The sequence below is a fragment of the Macrosteles quadrilineatus genome, unplaced genomic scaffold, assembly GCF_028750875.1.
Source record: "Macrosteles quadrilineatus isolate MER2022 unplaced genomic scaffold, UCM_ALF_1.0 Scaffold_2__2_contigs__length_208266976, whole genome shotgun sequence".
NCBI lineage: Eukaryota > Metazoa > Arthropoda > Insecta > Hemiptera > Cicadellidae > Macrosteles > Macrosteles quadrilineatus.
The window spans coordinates 10,598,361-10,619,335 of record NW_026542595.1 but is presented as its reverse complement, the minus strand read 5'-3'; the positions used below and the strand labels follow the sequence as shown (position 1 = coordinate 10,619,335).

Sequence of the window (20,975 nt, the reverse complement as noted above, 5' to 3'; positions counted from 1 at the left end):
CACATTGTATGTGTTATACAAATACATACAATTATTTAGTATTTGGACGTAGAGTATTTACTAATGAAAAACATAACACTAAAATAATTATTTTTTTAAATGTAAACCTAGGAACTCATTGCCGTTTTTAACGTTAACCTCTGAAACCAACATGGAAACCAATAATTCAGAATAATTTACCTTTTTTCGGTGGCCTAAGGTGTCAAACGTTTCTGCATTACGCGTTTCATGTCAATTACGACACATCTTCAGCTGCGCCATTATACAGGTTAAAACATTAGCTCACATTGAGAGTGTTTGTCACATACTATCGTAAAACGAAGAACACGCATACAAAAACGGACACACATTTTATTTACATACACAGTTTACGACATTGACGAAATCAGCCGAATCACACGAAATTTTGGAAAGAATAATAGAAGACGGTGCCGTACAAAGGTTGTAGGCCTACTCCAACCAATAAGTAAACCGATAATATTATTAAATTAAAATATTATCTGTACTATGACTAGACGGGTAAACATAACCAAATCAGTAGTCGCTCAACACCCAATACCCGCAGTACCTGTGAAGTGATTACGTCATATGGAGAGATATCAGCAGCAGTATTAATGTTTCATGAAACTATAAGGGGAATAACCACTTTACACGATAGTAGCCCGAGTGCATGTACACAGATATGGAGCACCCAACGTTTGGATAGGATCGGACGTCATGTTAATGTATCGGGGTTCAGTAGTTTACTTACACATTATTAGCCAAATATTTTAATTCATGAATCATATTCATTCGTTTAAGAAATTTGGATGAATTAACATATCCATGATCATCAGTAAACATTGATCAATTTATATAGGGTAGTTCGAACTATAATTTATTTGATACACTGATATCTAAAACCAAATTAGCAACCATCTCTAGGAAGCAATGACTGAGGCGACTTGTTTCTTAAAAACTACTCTTCATCCCTCAATACATAGTACAAATTTACACCTGTTAGCAAAATGAATTTATGTAAAACATTCACAGTATATACGTGGAGAGATGTGTTTAAAACCCCAGTCAATTTACTTTAGTTACCACGCGAAACAACAAAGGGTAAAGAGAATGTAAACACGGTCGGTAAGGAGACGATTAAGCGAGGAGTGAGGGATAATCTGTGGCGGAATACTTGTATACAAATCCCTCAACTCCCTAGGGAGCCGGGAGGACGAGTAGCATGGTGAGAATGTGCAATACACCCACTACACACTTGGTAGAGGATTGTCTTGTACAATGTACATTGATTGAGATTATATTAAACGCAACGATACATCCACCTTTGATAAGATAGCTCGGATTATCCTGCTAGTAATGAAAAATGAATTATGAAAATATACGGTTTTGTGATGGACCCTGCACAAACACAGTTTAACAATGAGTTCTTAGGAATTAATTGTGTGGCAAATCCAAATAAAATGACAAAAGTCAACAGATTGGACCCCTTACAATACTCAAGTAAATGAGGGGTGAACCTAGACTTGATTTAAAATTAAGATAGTATTAAATTATGCACTAAGGGGAAAAAACGCCTAATTTAACAAACGCCACGTTCCTGATTCAGTTTAACTTTGGGAAATACATCTTCGATTGAATAATTAGTGCAAACTTATAAAAATCAAGTAAATAACACAACAAAGATTTGTTAAAGCGTGTCTAAAGGTGAGGTAAATAGTAAATGTGGCTGATTCATTTGATCCAAACGTTAAATTAGTTAACCCTCTGTAAAACTGTACACGATTATATTGTTTTTACTCTTCAGGTAAAAATCTTGAGATTTTAAGCTCTGAGATTGTGGAAGTTTTTTTGCAACCTTGATGATAAATAGCAATGTCACTAGAACCACAACCTCAGGAAGGAATTCGTGGTTTTTGTAGTCTTCTTGTACCATCAATTACTTGCAGAAGGTAAACACAGTAGGCAGGGTTAGGGAGGTGATATGAAAACAGTTTAAATGAAAACTTCCTCTTGGATAAGGGATGAAAGCGTGGGTAGAGGGGAAGGGGGCTGCTGAATATGATGGATAGGGGGGACGCATGTCTTGCTAGATTATAATATCACGACTTACAGCCCGTTGATAAATTATGCGACTCAACATTCTGTTGGGTATAATTAGGGAGGAGGCGGAAAGAAATAACGAGTACATTATAAAGTATCACAATAGACAATTTAAATTGAATTCTTAGTGATATTAGTTGTTTGTACAGAAGATTTACGAGATTTGAAAGATGACTCCATGATGATGAGTCCACGAAGGACTCTTAGAAAAATATAGCGATTTACACTTTTATACCTTACAGATCCATTATGTAAGACAACACTTACTTTGTGTAATATGTCTCTTGCAGATGGTGATTCACTCTAACAATCTTCATAACTGTAATTAGGATCAATTACACGTTTTAATCCTTCAATTTTAATATCATGTAATGTGTAAATTGGGGAATCACACCTTATAATGTTAACACTTGATAGTACCAGTTTTGTTATTAAATAATATAACCATAACCTTCTGAAACAAAATTGTTAAGCAAGATCTTGTTATCTACCTAGGCGTAACATACGAGTTTTAGAACATTGCCTATCGCGACTCACCATTACCATCACCAGCACCATTATCCATTAACCATAACCGTATTTGCTCATAAATGGCAATGTCCCATACAGTGTCATAGAGTGCTAGCAGCGTTCATAATAGCATTACGACTCTATGCACCACGTTCTGCATGATAGAGGAATTGTTTAAATAATAAAAAAATGGTCTCGTGAAAAAGATAATGAAAATCAAAGTTTTTAAAACATCAAAGAATGTATGCTGATGGGAATTAAATATTATTATCTTTTTGTATGGTTCTAGATTTTGTATTCAATAAAAAGTAGTAGCCAAAATTGTTATTGTTCCTACATTTATCCTACATTACTGTAAGGTTTTATGATTAATATAGATAAATAAGCTAATAAGGTTATCCAAGTGTTATACGTAACTATCAAGCTTATTTTGACGAAACAACTGTCTTTTTCAGTTTCAACCGGATAAACGTGGAACAAATTTAACTATGAATAATATTCGTATATGATTAGAACAGTTTAATATAGTAATTTTGCAACCGATTATCCTTTTATGCAGAAACTTGCGTCTTGTACCATAATTTATCAAACGCTTGTATCCCGATATTATAATCCCTTCCGACGTGCATCCAGCCAATCCATCACTCGCCAGACGTAGCTCGCCAAATCCCAAGTCTCCGTACAGAGCAGACATTAGTACGAGTATTACAACGACCAGTGATGTGTATACGTGGTGTATCGAGGGTTAAAACCAACAGTAACGCTTTAACCGACAGATTCAAGCTGTCCAAGTCCCAAGTCTTTATACAGAGCAGACATTAGTACGAGTATTACAACGACCAGTGATGTGTATACGTGGTGTATCGAGGGTTATAACAAGTAAGTAACGCTTTAACCGACAGATTCAAGCTGCCCAAATCCCCAAGTCTTTATACAGAGCAGACATTAGTACGAGTATTACAACGACCAGCGATGTGTATACGTGGTGTATCGAGGGTTAAAACCAGTAAGTAACGCTTTAACCGACAGATTCAAGCTGTCCAAATACCAAGTCTTTATACAGAGCAGACATTAGTACGAGTATTAGAACGACCAGTGATGTGTACGTGGGCTGTAACGAGGGATATAACAGATAAGTAAAGCTTCAAACTCTTCATCTAATAGATACAAACTACCAAAAACCCAAATATTCACCCCGAACACCCATGGAGGTGTTAAAACCAAACACAAATTCGTCTTGGGTAAACATTTTAGAGAAATTCCTAACCTCACGTTAGACAGGTCCCACAATGAATTACCCAGCTTTCATAAACGCTGACTTTTTAATTAATGGAGGTTTCAACAGTCTTGTCGCCGGCGGAAAAACGGCTCCCAAGTATGAGTGACTACCAAACTTCTACCATTTTTCATTCTTGTGACGAAGAATTAATTGATATTCTAGTTACAGCTCTCTCCCTTTAAATTTGCCTCCAGTTTGCCTTAATATTAGACAGAAGTTCCAATTTGTTTTACAAAATAAAATTAAAAAAATATGACTTGGTCTTTACTTATAACTTAAAAGAGGGAAAAATAGTTAAGGTTTGAAATTAATTGAACTATGTCCTTGCAATTACTGTAAAAATAACTTATGATTCCAATAAAATAAATCCGATTATTAAGAATGAGAATATCCCTAAATACCCTACTGCAACTGGTTTACTAACCTTTAAACATTTTTACCTGGACAACTGACTATTGGCAGGCGTATCATGTACATTTAAAACAATTTCATGTTTTTATTTTGTAATTCTCCAGAGTTAAACAAAATAAACGTTAAGACTAATCCTCAGAAAATACCACAGATTTCATGACGAGGTGAAGTTAGGTGCATTATAACTACTGGACTTTAGCAGGGTGTGTTATGATTCATAGTAACTATACACTAAATGGCATCAAATAAACATTCATTTGCCGCATTAATGAACCCTCCAGCCTTTATAACAGCTGAGTAATAACATTTTAAATTTGTCCGTGTTTTTTTTTGCTCACCCCGTAGCATGTGAATTAGATACCATACAAACTGACTTATTAATATTTAACAATTACTATTAATTACAACTGACATGGCGTTGTCCCCAGAGACGTGGCTGTTGGTGGTGTTATGCTACATGAGAGTCTACAGTCAAGTGTACATCTGCTGATATCCCACTACCTCTCCATGATGAGCAATACCCTGCTGCCATGCTCCTCTATTATGTCAAGGTGTACAACATTAGTATAATTTTCTAATTCAAATGCCACTCCCTGGCCATGTTCTATGCTGGCTCCTGTCCCTTGAGCAAGATAAGTATAATTAACATACTATCATCTCATATGCTACCTTAATATCATGGTGCAAATATTAGCATGCTAATCAAATTTGTATGTCACCTTCTCCTCACTTGGGTTGTATGTTAGAATATTACATTAGATTTACGAAAAACATGAGTAGTGGTGCAATATTCAGTTTTTACATTCATTCATTCTCGCCGTGTCTTTATTACATCCAGTGATGTACAATACTATGAAAGACAAAAAAGTGTAGAGTAGGGTTTCTATAAAATTTGTAGGGCTTGTAAACAAATTTTCGTATATTTTATAGGGGATATTATAAACAAAAGTTGGTGGTTGGACAATTGTGCTGATTGTCCGTCCTGTATCAGTAATAGATCAACCAATTATGTTACTTCAACATGATTTCCTATTCGATTTGTGTCTATAACACTATATTTAAAAAGTGTACATACTGTTTGAAGTTGTCAGTTCCTTATATACGTATATTAAGTTTGAAAAAGCTTTTGATTTTTTTAATAATGACAGCCAACGAAGATTTTTTAAATCATGATTTTTAATTTTCATTCTTGTTACGGTATGCGTTTAAGTGAATAGAGTAAACTCTCATTTAAAGAGAAATAACAAGTAACATCTGTCTGGTTAACTGTTTTAAAAGCTTTAACTTTACTAACTATGTTGAATTTTATTCTAAATGATAATTTTGAATTCCAACATGTACAGTTAGTACAACCTGATTCTTGCGTAACTGTCGTAAATGTTTTCTGAGAGTAATTATTTTAATAGGAATGTATGTAATAAACTAACTACGCTAGCATTAATTTTAAAATTTATTGTCCTCAAATTAAATTGAATGAACTTTTAATATTGTAGTCGATAGTTGTAGTGTAGGGAGTATTATTGTTTACATTAGTATCGATCCATTATGAGTAAATAAATTTTTGCAGTAGTTAAATGGTATAGCTGTATACAAATATATTGATCACAAACACCTGATATTATAAATATGATGTATCTATTGTGTCGGTAACACGATTACTAGAAAAAACCCGGTATGGATCATAAACATAAACAAAATGACGTTGTTGGCCCGAATCCTATACTAATAGCATTGAACATATGTTTTAGCAGTTCCATTTAACCAATGTTAAATCATGTTTATTTTCGGGCCAAAAACGTCATTTGTTGATGTTTATGATCCATACCGGTTTTTTTTTGTAATCGTGGTCGGTAAGGATTCGCAGAGACGTCTAGCGGCAAAGTGACAAACTAACTGTTTGCTGGATATATGCAGTAGGGCCAGGGACCTGGTAAGTTACGGCTTGTATTGTGTGTAATACATGTCTGACGACTCTCACTGTTGGATACAAGATAATATTTCATACCAGATAAGCTGACTAGGATTTATGGCACAAGGATATATTATCCTATTATATCCGATCATTACTAGGACCTAGATATTTTACATCTAGACACATAGATTTAGTTTTTATATATGTTAACTCATCATTTTGCTCGTATTTATCTAGTTTAACTATTTTGTCTCATTAGCTGCTGTATATACTGTATTAACTGTAATCTCCATCCTTCTTCAAACTTGATTATTTATTGTCGTTATCAGTTAAAGAATCCAAATAAGGTTCACTGTTGATTTCGATTAGGATATAACAGCAATTTATTATCATTGAAACATTTTTAAACTCAATTTTCAAGGTTTAATTTTAAAAGGAGATACATTTGTAGCATTTAATCCAACAAGTTGGATTAAATTTTTATTTATAGACTTAGACACGAAATTGTTGGGCTAAACTATTATGCCTGCATAAAAAACCCCTTTCAACGTGTTAGCTACTTGCTTAATTCTAAGTTAATAGAGATTTCGACAAAATTTATTTGATGATTATTTGAAAATTTATTTGATAACTTCGAATTATTTATTTGATTTTGTATGAAACTATAATAGTAATGAAATCAACATTTAAACTCAAATTTGATTTGATTTGAATTATTGAACAGTGGTTCCAAGAATTTTCTCTTACAAAGCTACCAAAAACCTCTACATATACGTTTCTACCTCAAAGATAGGTTTACTTAATCTATACTCTTTATGTTCAATATGTTCTTATCCAAGGACGAGATAATTCAATGGCATAAACTACCACTCTGTTCTTATCTAAGGACGAGAGAATTCAACAGCATAAACTAAGTAATGACCGAGGTAAGAAGGGACGTCATAAGATGAAGTTTGACTGATAACAGCGCTGATAAGAATAAGCAGTGTTATGACGATAAACAAGTTAATGCGTCATTATCATCGTCACTTGGTGACGTCCGCTGTGAAACGCGCGAAATGTAACGTTATATCGCTAGATTGTAGACACTGAAGTTAACCGTCTTTAATGAACTAAATGTTGATAACTGTACACGCGGTTGGGTATGAAGGTTACTAGCAAAATAGGGATTTACTTTCTTCGTAAAAATTATAGGCCTACATAGTGAATTAATTCTGAAAAATCTCTAAACATGAATGTAACGAAATCATCAGAATTTTCTAAACACAAAGCCAACTAATCGAAATAAGTAGACCTACCTTTTTCGTCATTTGCGTTCAATTCTGGAGATGAATTGTTTTTTAAGAAACCGATAAATATAGGAGGACTGGTGTAGAAAAGTTAAGAAATATTATCTGTAAACGAACATTGTTGATTCCGAAGGCTTGAGTACATGTGGAGGAATTACAGATGCAAATCATTGAGCATTTTTAAGGTACATTAATCAATATTTCTCTTGTAACTTGAATTTAAAAGATTCAATGATGAATATATGTTTCTATATTTAATAGTTTTTTATTTAATTAAATTAACTGTTTACTTTTACATTCACAATACATAGTTATGACAAATACTCAAGGGTAATTATCATTTCTTACATAAATTATAATTCACCGATGTATAAAAAAGTTTAAAAATATAATTATCATAGTTATTTACACAACTGTACCCTTGACTATTATAAGAAAAGCCACTTGAAACACAGCAACGAAGTTGGGCGGAATTGTAACACGTAGCTTAATAAATTAGCTAAGAACACAAGTAGTTATAAGGGAGGGCGAAAAACAAACTGTGGGGAAATATGACAATTGCCAGACTAATAATCGGAGCAGCGCCGCCGTGGGGCTTTCACAACATGGGCGGGTAGCACGCTTTGGAATGTGTAAAATGTCAGTAGGATCCCTATACACGAGCTAAGAGTGTATACTTCAGTTTAAGTTATTTTAATAAGCATATACGAGGAAATATTCGTTTACCGATGATTTTCAGGCTGCAATTGTAGATATAAGCTCCACAATTGGAATACAGTAAATAACCATGTAGGATATTTTTCATTTGTAGAAAGCAGGTCCTTGATTCACAATATTAACATAGGATTCTCGACTAGAATAACGTTAGATTACGGTTGTTGCAACAACAATTCAGCTTTATGTAGTTTAGCTTAGCTACGCGAGACAGAAACATGATGTATTCGTTAATATTAAAACGCCGACAATGGCGTATGGAATTAGGAAACTCTAGTCTTGTGCTACAAAGTGGCAATCTTTTATAAATAAATATATTTTGATCTAAAAGTTTAATAAACATTATTAGTAGAATAAAATAACTTAGTAATAGGAAAAGTCTGTCATGTAAAGTATTTAAAAATGAATTAATTTCTTGATTATAAGCAGTATACTATTAAAGGAAAATCACCCTTGAACCCGAGGTTCAACTTATAACTTGTTTTTAATAGATAATCATCAACTAAAAATACTTTTTTTACTATTACATTGAACAAATTATTTATCATATATGGTTATTTTATTACAATGGTAGCTACTACTGTATCGAGAAAATCCAATACAAAAAGGTATATCCCTATAGACCTAAGTATTTAAAGGATCTGTAGTTTTAATACCATAACATTGAAGAATTCTTAGATTTGAATTATCATCGTACAATGATGGTGGTTAGCAAGCAAATCCAATACGCAATATTCCGATACGAGTGTTACATAGCATGTTATGTCAAATATAAAATCGACTTACCTCTATGCCTATTTGTCTGCTTGTCGAACATGAGCATCGCGTCCTCAATCTGCAAACAAATAATGAAATTAGTTATCGAGAAGCGTAAATCATGTATTATAAAGAACAATATAATAATTGCAATATTTATATTGTATTTATACAATATTTATTGTATCGTTTGGTACAACTGAGTTACAATGAAACTGTACAGAAAGTAGTGGTTTGGGCGACAGAAAGTCCATAACTCACGGCTTTGCCCTGCGTTATGTTAATGCGAGAATGAATGTCACCTCTAGTGAGAACAGGCCGAGGTTTTGTGTGCTGGGCCTGCAGGGAATACAGTCAAGTTACATTATGTAAACCTAGGGCATGTGTAACACATTGTACACTCTGTGGCAAACACGGCTGCAGAAAATAAATGACAGAGGGTAGGGAAATATCACAATAATAATCAGCTGTTTGGATACATAATGAATCTCAGGTGATACAGTTAATTGACAGAGTTATTCTTAAATCGTGGTTCGGTTGTTTACTGAAAGTAAAAATATTTAAATAGAATCTGAAAATACTGGGCAAACAAATCAAAATGACAAAGACATGAGATATTTAAAATGGAATGAGTTCAGAGCTTAGCATTATTAATGAATATTACTGTGTATTCATTGGGAAAAATAAATAATAATAATAATCATTTCAATTTCAATTTGTTTATTATCTCGCATGCCAAAGTTTGCTGTACACTGCAGCGCCTTGTGTACCTCTCTAGCTGCAAGCTATTTGAGAGGAAAGCCATAAGTTCCATTGCCTTATAATAATATATTTTAGAGGTACATAATAATAATAATAATAATAAAAAAAAAAAAAATAATAATAATAATAATAATAATAATGATAATAATGATAATAATGATGATGATAAGAATGAACTTCCACAATAACGAACTTATTCATAAATGGTAAATACAAGTAGATGGATGGTTATATTAATATTTTAACTATATTATCACGATATGTAAATACAAATAAATTAGCAGAAATTTTACTTTCACCTGAAGGAAGAAAACTGACCCACGAGAACAACCGACAGAACAAACTTTTGACTGGGTCTTTGAGAGTTCAACCTCGGAAACCTTTGACCTCAAAATAATAGAACCTATTTCTAGAGCAGCACTAATTTATCTGACATGGTTCTCCTCGCCACCTTTCTACTATTACATAGGTATGTGTCGGTTTTCCATAATATGATGCAAATACTATTTAAAGGATCAATTCAGATATAAGAGGAACAATTCTCACAATCACTATCCATCAGGTTTGATAAAACGTAGTACTTTTACACCAAAACCCGTTCACATTACTTGTTGGTTACAAAATCATTTGTAACTTATCGAAAGCACATTTTACATTTGACCGACCAATCGTAAAAAGTACTCGCTCGTTCAGAACTAATTAGCCAATGACGTGGGTCATTTAGAAGACGAATTGGGTCCATACGTGGAAAGCCGCGGCAAATTGGGCTTTAGGAAAAGCCCATTATGTGATTAATGGTAGCCTTTTCGCAATGGCTGCGGTGTCGCGGGCATGCGGGCATCAGGGATGTGAAAAACTGCATCGAACAGAGCGACACAACACAATCAGCTACCGTCACATGTACGACAAATTGAACTTGATAAGTAGTGTTGAGAGCGAACAACAATAGCAAGACTAGTCAAACGTACGAAACTCTATCAAGAGCCATGTGTTTCATCTATAAATTAAAACATTATTCCTTTTAAACCTATAATAATTTCACACTTATCGAAATAATCTCTATCTAACTATCGTAGTTGTCGAAACGACGTTTAGTCCAGGCGCTGAGGGGGTTTGAGCATGCATAAAAGTGTAACGAAATTTGACTTTTGATTGTTGCTATGGGTACCTAGTAGATGAAGAAAATCGATGTTGTCGCATTTCTAGGTGGTTAATAACATGGGGGGAAGGGGGTGAAGTTGGGGGGCCGCCCGGGGGGCCGCCGCGCACAAAATAGCTCATATCTCGAGAACCAAAAGTCATATGAATACGTTAGACACCTCAAACTGTGCAGAAAAATGCATTCTACAAATAGATTATGTAGTAGTTTCACAGAAATTGACAAGAAGTTACTAAAAATTATATTTTTTAAATTTACGATAAGTATAATCAGGAGTATAATGGTTTTTGTTGTTGTTTAGAACCATTAATTTTTAAATTGACAACTTTTGAGAGTAGTACACTATAGGTAAATAGTACTTCTGTATAATGAAACTATTGCGGTACATAACTTAACAGCTATACAATCCTCAGATCCAATAAACATAACACAAACAAAGGCGCAAAACGCGTCGCGGTCATTGTTCCTGCTGCCGTAACTAGTAATGGCGAGTACAGTTCAAGCTGAGACTTATATTATACTTTTAGAATGATGGAGATTCTGAGGATTCATTTGCATATCTATATATATAAAATAGTATTGAGCGACTATTATGTAGCGGGAAATATAGTTTGTAAAAGAAGAGAGTTCAAAATATATTTTGGTGGTGGATCGTTTCCATCACCATCTGAAACTGCAATAAATTCCCTACAATTTATACATCTCCGAATCTGAGGTTGGTTATAACAATTTTATGTAGTTTTGAAAAGGTGATAAAAATTATGTTTTCGTAAAAGAATGTTAACATTTCACATTCTGACGTAAATTACTCAGGAAATTTCGATTTCAACAACATTTAACTATACATTTTTAGAAAGAGCTTTTACTCTTAAATTATGCAGTGTAACAAGGCTACAAATACAAGCTAGGAATACAATGGAAACTCCATGTCCAGTATCTAAACTTAAATTTATTTAATTACAATACAAAATTGATTGTAAAAGAAAAGAAACTAAGGGTTCACAATAAAAGTTTACAAAGGGTGCAAATGAATTTACTAAATTAAGCTTTAGGCTAGGCCTATTACAATAGTTCTAATTTAGGTTGAGGGGTTATATTGCATGGATCTTTATCTCAGGTGGGGTGATCGAGCGGCGTTTGAATTTAATTTTGTGATTATATATAGCCTAATTAAATTTTGTTTTGAAATATAAATTATGTTCGAATTATTTTCTGAAAGGTTAATTAATTTATGTTCTATATAAGCTTCTATTAGTTTCTTGACTTTTAAATTATGGTACAAAAGTTCAAAAGTTAGGCTTAAAAGTGTTGTAATGGCTTCGATCCAAGGAAAGAAAATGTCTACTGGAGTGATCTCACCAAAATTGACGTCTTCTTCACAGTTAAATTTCTTGATGTTGTGTAGTTATTAATATTTGTAACAAGGACGGATCTTCTTTAATCAAATTTCACTAATTTATTCCAAATATATGCACTTAAAAAAAAATGTATATTAAAATATGCAGTTTACAATTTATATCTTCATACTAGCTCAGCACTCTTAGAAGTGAGGAAGGTTTGATGCATTGTTGCATTCACATATGTCAATGCTGACTTTATCACGGAAAATTGTAGGCCACTGTTCACACATATATTATAACAATTTTCATTTGCCATAGAGCTAAATTTGAATTTTGACAAGTTATTTAAGTAAAATTATATTGAAATTGAAGCAACTTTGTTACAAAAAGTTATAGGTTATTATATATTTACATTAAATAAGGTTATTTGAAAATGTTCTATATTATAATGTATTGAATCAATTACCTATTGGTCTGTTTGGCCATATATTATACAAGGTTTGATAAAGAGAGATGGATTGACATATTGATAAAAGTAAAAACATATGGTAAAAATTAAATTATATTCTATTGAAAATTTTTGTGAAAATACTAAATTGTTACAGCAGTATAATATTCATTTACTGTTGATGCAATAAATTTATTTCTCATACAACAATTAAATACAATTTGGTAAATAAAGTAGTTTGGTAGTTTTTTATAATTTTATTTTTATGCGTATTAAAAAAAAACATTGCTATTTCTACGTAAGGAATCATATTTTACACAACCTTAACATTTGGATAATATGGATAAAAACATTATTTTTATGATTTTTGCGGGTTGATTTAAACATTTCTAAGTTGAATAATCCAAAAAATTGCAAACCTCTTGCTACTACGCCTAAAAGCATTGCTGAAAAATATATATTTTTATATTCTACATTTATCACTGAAACATAATATATAATAGATATCTACTTATATGGGCATGTAACTGTTCTCTGGTGAATTATATGGTACCACTACAAAAAGGGCCAAAATATAACCACCACTGGTACCCAGATAGGGTCAAGGATTGAGAGATAAGAAGTAAAATTATAATGCTTCGAACTTCAACTATAACTTCAGCTGTTCAGGTCAATTTAATTGTTAACGATTGGTGCGATGATTCGTTGCATTACTGTCAGAGACAATGAGGGATAAAGAAAAAATAACCTCTCTTTTTAAGTTTTGAGTAGTGGTTTTTGGTAATTAAAATACTGTTGCAGGTTAATTAATGCACACAACTCGCGTAAATAGTGTTAACGACACTCGTAGAAGTTTTTAAGGCACTCAACAAGGCTTGTATTTAACATTTTCTACTCGTATCGTTTACACTACCTTTACGCGATCGCCGAAACAGCTGTTGCACCAATTGTGCAGCCTGGTCAGATGATGGAAACGTTCAACTATATTCAACTATAATAAATACTGCCCAATTTTTTATAAACTCTCTTCTTTTACAAACTATATTTCTCGCTACATAATAGTCCCTCAATACTATTTTATATATATGAAAATGAATCCTCAGAATCTCCATCGTTCTAAAAGTATAATATAAGTCTCAGCTTGAACTGTACTCGCCATTAATAGTTAAGGCAGCAGGAACAATGACCGCGACGCGTTTTGCGCCTTTGTTTGTGTTATGTTTATTGGATCTGAGGATTGTATAGCTGTTAAGTTATGTACCGCAATAGTTTCATTATACAGAAGTACTATTTACCTATAGTGTACTACTCTCAAAAGTTGTCAATTAAAAAATTAATGGTTCTAAACAACAACAAAAACCATTATACTCCTGATTATACTTATCGTAAATTTTAAAAATATAATTTTTAGTAACTTCTTGTCAATTTCTGTGAAACTACTACATAATCTATTTGTAGAATGCATTTTTCTGCACAGTTTGAGGTGTCTAACGTATTCATATGATTTTTGGTTCTCGAGATATGAGCTATTTTGTGCGCGGCGGCCCCCCGGGCGGCCCCCCAACTTCACCCCCTCCCCCCCATGTTATTAACCACCTAGAAATGCGACAACATCGATTTTCTTTATCTACTAGGTACCCATAGCAACAATCAAAAGTCAAATTTCGTTACACTTTTATGCATGCTCAAACCCCCTCAGCGCCTCGACTAGTTATATTTGGGGGTTTAAAAAAATATGTTTCAAGATAGACTCAAACAGTGTATCGCCACGCAATATTGTTGCTAATGATTTCTATACTTGTTAGTGTATACAAGTTACGTTATAAGGCACTAATTTATTTTGGTCTTTGCATTTTGTGCTGTTTGGACTTTCGTTTTGATTTTTTTGCTTAATTAGTTTTGGTTCATACTGAACTTGTTCAGCATAAAAGTATGGCCTAGCCTACTGTAAAAAAAATAACGGCGGAATAAAAATCTTTAACTCTTTGATCTATTATTTTCAGTTAAGTAAGAACTTGACGTTTTAAAGATAAAACAAATCCTTAATGATTTGAAATGTGAATATCTGCTGATACATTTGGTAAAAATTAATTTAAAATAAATACTTTATGCAGTATCTACGAGCAAACAATGTTTGATAAAATGAGTACGTGAAGAAGAAAAATAAAAATTCTTAAGGCATGATTTTGAAGTGATTGCACACATCCGATTGGACCTTGGGGGCTCGTCAGAATTGTGACTAAAGACACGAAGAAAGGAGATGATAAAAGTCTCGGAGTGCAAACTTGTCATCTTACAGGATGAAAGGAATATGAATACAGATGGTCATACGATAAAATTTACAAAATTATGTTTATTTAATAAAATGTTCATAACATAAAAAGGCCCTGCATTTATGATAGGGAATTTATATTTTCAGTAATTAGTTTTATTTGCTAATTAACGTATTTAAAAGTTTTCTTGTCTGTGAGGATTTAAAAAAAAAGTTTTTCCAAAATCTTTTGAGTTAAATGTTTGGTTGAAAAAAAACATGTTCAAATTTCAGAAACTATTCTTAATAATTAATTAAGTTTGATGACATAATACCAACGTCGTGGGACCCATAAAATGTGACAAACGTAAATCTGGGTAGTAAAGTAAGTTCATTTTAAAATTGTGTTTTAAAAGACGATGTTTAAAATGAGGATCTACAACAATATGGAATTTACCAGTTTCCAAACAAGCTCTTAAAATAGCGCTCTTAATATTTAGCACAGTGTTATGTTATTTATTTAAATTAAAATCTTTTATTAGTAGTTTCTATATAGGATTTGCCCAAAGTAATAGCCACAAACAGTAAACTCTTGCTCATAGTTTTAGTATTAATTAATTAACATAATAATAAAAGTTACAACATTTCAAGGCCATGATAACGACAAGTAAAGCTGCGTTCTAATTAGACAGTGTTTTAAGGAACAACATTTAAAGGTCCTTTTATGATCCGAAGTAACATAAATTGTCTGGTTTAATTTGAATGCAACATCTGGGGTTTTTAATAAGTTGGCATAATTACATTACCGAGAGTTGGTATAAAGTAGTAAGGGGGAGATCTGGTGGAGGTCATAAACTACTGAATGTCATCCCTCAAGGCGGTCTCGTGCTGTTGGGACTACATTTCCTGTCATATAAACAATTAAGTGTTAAGGTTATGTGTTTATCTTATATTTGATCTGTATAATTAATCTTGTATAACAGTTGTGTATTGATACACTTAATTCCTAAACGCATGTGGTTATGTGTAATATAGGTTTAACAAAGCATATATTGTGCGTTGCAAACTATTTTAAATTGTCATTGTAATCCAATTAGATTCACTTTGTGGAGGAGTCTCAACTTAAAAAAAAAACTCTGTAACGAAATATATTATAAAATACAACATGTTTAATAATAAGTAATTTAAATACTTCTAGAAATGTAAAATGCGTTGCGTAGGTTGGAATGGGCAGGATTGAATAAAAATATAAATAGTAGTTGTGAGAAGTGGATAGGGGAGGAGAGGGGAGGTTTGGAGCACAAAACAATCAGTTGGGAAGCTGGCTTATCTCAGCCCTCTGACATCACCAGCACAGCTGACATCACGTTCACTGTTTAAATGTGAAAATATACCTTATTAAGTGAAATATTAATTTTTCATGGTAGGAGGTTGTGGATGGTTGTAGTCTGTGTGCCTGTCACTAAATGTACTTTTGAGTTTATACTTAACAAAAGTATAAATGAATATCAGATCTCTTGTGATTTGTTTGGCGATGTTCACTTCTAATAATCTTGATCGCAACTTATTCAAAAGATTCTAACAAATGCATGTAAAATTATACTTTAAAAGAAAGAAAGTTTTAAGAATGAGGGAACTCTATCCTAGTATTCGGATTATACGTGGATCAGGCATTGCAGATAAATTGCATATTTGCAATGTATTTACGTTTCACTGGTTCAAAACCGCAGATTATAAGGGGTGATTTATGTCCCAAACAGGTGGTTATTAGCAATTTCAATAACTGAACGTAATTTGGACCAGACTCATTTTCATAATTCCGATGACCGGATATTTGCAATTTGAATGTTGACATGATACGCACCACTTGGCGAAAGATTGGAAATAATTAATAATTAACCGGAACGTTGTTTGATGACTAGTTATTGAATCTACGATCTCCATTATCAACTCTGGAAATTGAAAATATAAATTGTAATTTAAAAATTGAAATAACACTAATATTGAAAATAAAAACATTTATTTTGTTACATTTTAATGTTTAGCCGTCACATATATTTGTACGACTATCTTTAATGAAATATGCTTTAAAACTAAAACAAACGTAGCTTAGCTTTACAATGAATACTAGTTGATACACACACTTATTTGCATATTCCATTCTACTAAAATTGGATATAAACATGCCTTTCTAGAAATATTCTTTAGAAAACACACTCACGCAAGAATGTTCATACAATTTTATAGACTATGGATTGATTTTAGTTACTGGTAGTAAAATATATCTTTTTATTACATAATATTTTGTCATAGCCCACTATCTAAATACGACCAAAAGTGGTCGTCGTGAAAAACTTAATTGTAAAAAGTGAAGGCTACCATCATTATGACAACTCGATATTGATTTAAGCCGGCTTGGTGATCGAACAATTTTTTTTATTTTATAAATGGACTAAGACATGAGGCACTGCTGACATAAAAATAAAATGGCGCTAATACACTATGTGCATTAGCAAGTGTAAGTAATACAGTTCACCGAAACAGTCAAATTAGAATGCGACGTCAGCATATCGTGGAATGTCAACCAAGCTACTTGCCACGTCAGTAAAGTTTCTCCCTTCAAGTAGGCCTAACTTTCGGTAGGAGATTTTTTTTAAAGCTTTAATCTCACATCATAGGGATTTCTATATTGAAACAGATTCCATGTGCTATAAGGTTCCTTATAAATCGTATTAATTGCATTTATGGAGGTATTTTAGTAAAATTGATCTTAAAAAACAAAGTAGCCACCCACAGAATTACTACCAAGTTACTAATATGTAAACGATGAGAGGTTGCGTCGGCGAGGCGCGGCGTTGAGAAGCAATTGAGATACAGCGATGTCAGGCGGGTATTGCCTAACTGGCAGGCGCTATCTACAAACTAGAGGAAATAAAGTCACTAAACCTGAATTGACACACAGTTTTTTTAAATTTAAAGGCCTTTCTGTGGGTAATATATTATTAATTTTTTGTTGTAGTTGTTAAAAAAAATTATTACGTTTAATATCAGTGAAGGAACAGTAATAATTGTTATTTCAGTGTTTTCTATTTAATCTTTCACTATTTTCATGTTATTTTAACATGTGAGTAAACGTGTTGTAAAAAAAATCACCAAGCAAGATATATACACCGTTATGTGCTGAATGATTTTATCTCGGGATATTTTATGGTAGGCTAATATATTTTTCAATAACTACGAGAGTTACTTCTGAAATATTACCAATAATAACAATGACATTAGATACCAGCTTATTCTAAACACGTCTTACAATATCTATAGTTTGAACTTAGGTGTAAGCTATTAAACTTGAAATAGTGCGCCTTCTTGATGGTTTAATCAGATACAGTATAGTATAAGGGACACAGGTAAGTTCGTTTAAGCCTTAATTTCATTGTAATTGTGAGTATATTTGTGGAAAAAATACATTTACTAGCTGAAAGTTGGATTATTTCGAAACCACGAAGCTTAAAATTAATAACAATGACATGATGTAGAGCAACAGTGACATAGAAATATATTCGATTTATATTCTACATTGGGCTGACTCCGGTAACACAAATTGGATAACGTGTCAGTGTAAAAAACGTGCATTTAAAACGAACACTAACACAGTTAAACCCGGGCTAATTCAATGACATTGCGATAGAATGTTATATGAGGGCTTGCACTGCGCTGTTGCCGGTTTTCAAAGCAGCACAAATGGCAACACCGCATTCGGGTCGCGCGGTTCAACAATGGGTTCATTAGAAGAAACTGCGAGAGGAGCTTCCGCCACAAGACTGTCTTCCTGTCAACAGTTTCACCCCCTCCCCCCACCAACCACCAAGCACTCTCCCTTAAAAGAAGTAACTTATTGTTTGGCAAGAGCCTTAAAAAGATACAAGCTCACATCATATCAATCGTCATGTTAAATACAATCGACAGTTAAAATACTGTATAATTGTCTAACCACAGGTTACCTTTTGGAGGATTAAATTTGTGGAGAAAGCCATATAACTTATAGCCTATCTGTTGATTAATACAAGTTCAGAATATTTTTGTTTAAATTAAACACGTGTTTAGTGGTATTCGAAATACTATTTTAATGGTAAAACTATTAGGACAAATTTATTGTATCCATGTTTGAATGATTTATTGGTTTATTTCTTAAGGTCAAAATAACTGGATGATAGCAGGATAAATACTACCGAAAACAGTACGCATTTAGGAACAAAAGTGAATTCATGTTAGTAAAGCAGGTAAATTTATTTTTTTCAAATCATAACAATTCATACGATTTCAAAACCATTGAAACCATTTTTTTAGAAGAAACATAATTATCAAACTAATACATTGAGATTTGGTAATAACACACACTTATGTATGGGATATGATGATGTTCAGTAAATCAGATAAAACAAAATGTTTGGAAAAAATAATGTATTCCTGATTATGTAGTATTTAAGCAATTTAACTTCCTAAAACAGACAAAGAAACATAAAATATAGTCGACCAAGTGAACCCATCAATAGAAATCCAACTTTAACTGTTTGTGAATGTTTTAGCGATTGATTGCAACAGAATGGCATAAACACAATTTGCATTCACTTATTTGGTAATCCCGTTAAGACATTTGACAATTTTGTATTATTTCCCGTTGATTAAATAACAGCAGTTGTATTAATAGTCAAAGATAACAGATATACTGCTTTTTCAATGACATTAATATTTTGAAAGCCAATTAAAGCCCTAATGGGTGTTTTGAATTCTAAACTACAAAAGGGACGTAATGAAATATTTAAAGACTTGAAAGATCTCTTTTAAAAAGAAATGCGTTTATTTAACAACATAGTTTTCTTCCAAGGGAGTCATAGGACCAAGTAGCTGCATGAGAAAACAAATTAAAGAAATTGTACAAGAGCGCTTGCATAGGTTCCCTTATAAACTAGTATTTCATACATTAATTTTTACTTTCATTTATTACAATTAATTGATGAAAGCAAACCGTCTAAAAGATTACACCTTTTAAACAAATGTCTCCTTATCACTACGCTAGTTTAAACAACTACGACACAATATAAATAACCGATTATCCTGACAGAGAGTGATAACTTATTCCGAGCAAGACTCGCGGAGACAGCCTAACGACAGTAACGACTAGAAGTGCAAAACAACGACAAAACAAGAGTATATCAAAGTTGAATCTACAAGTACATTACTGAGTGGAAGGGTCATTTTTAATTCATTTCGCTGTCGAGAGAAATCAGAAGAGCGAAAGAGAAAAGTTGTGACGACTTTGCCGGGACGGGGGGCGGAATACGAAATTGTTTAGGCGATATATTAGAAGAGATGAATTCCTCACTCGCAGACCCTGACATATAAATTACTGCAAGAACAGAGTTCCAGGATGACAAATGTGCGGACGTATCGAATTAAAGAACAAAGTTGGAGAATATTCTCCGGGATTTAAAGAGTCGAGGGGCTGTAAAAATGTGATAACCCTTGTAAGAAGATTTGCATTTTATTGCACCAATTCCGGACGAAAGTGATAAGATTTTAATTAAGGATTTAAAACTTGTTATGTTTAATCCTGTGAGCAACGTCGATTAAGTGTCCAGTGACACTTCTTGTTTTACTGGAAGCCCTAGTGTTTGTTAAATTACCGGAAAAATAACCCTTTATTATTTTAAATAGCTGTATAAAAGGTTAAATTACCAACTAACTCCCTTGCTCCAAGAATGGACTACGCAATTCTATGTTGAAGTTACATCAACATCAGACCATGATAACCTTTTACAGTAACATGTATAATTTAACAGCCTAGGTGTATAATGACTGTAATATGTATGTATGTGTATAATACCCCAGGTTTAAATAATAGCCTTTTTACAGTTTATGGCAATATGATTCGGAGTAACAACACATTATGAACTTAATTAGCTGTGTATAAATCCAAATTATATATTGTATTACAGTTAGGTACAGGTGGTTAGTTAAAACTTCATAGAGTTAGTGGGGTTTTT

At 32.8% G+C, this 20,975-nt stretch overlaps 1 protein-coding gene across 12 annotated transcripts in view; it reads right to left on the bottom strand.

The window, feature by feature from the left end:
• LOC128986010 (RNA-binding protein Musashi homolog Rbp6) overlaps nucleotides 1-20,975 on the bottom strand; it is an 802,253-nt gene that overhangs the window by 39,411 nt on the left and 741,867 nt on the right. For all 12 annotated transcript variants that reach the window (XM_054406067.1, XM_054406068.1, XM_054406071.1 and 9 more), the window contains one exon: nucleotides 9,002-9,050. In XM_054406067.1, coding sequence (XP_054262042.1) covers nucleotides 9,002-9,050 — 49 coding nt within the window. The remainder of the gene's footprint in view (nucleotides 1-9,001; nucleotides 9,051-20,975) is intronic.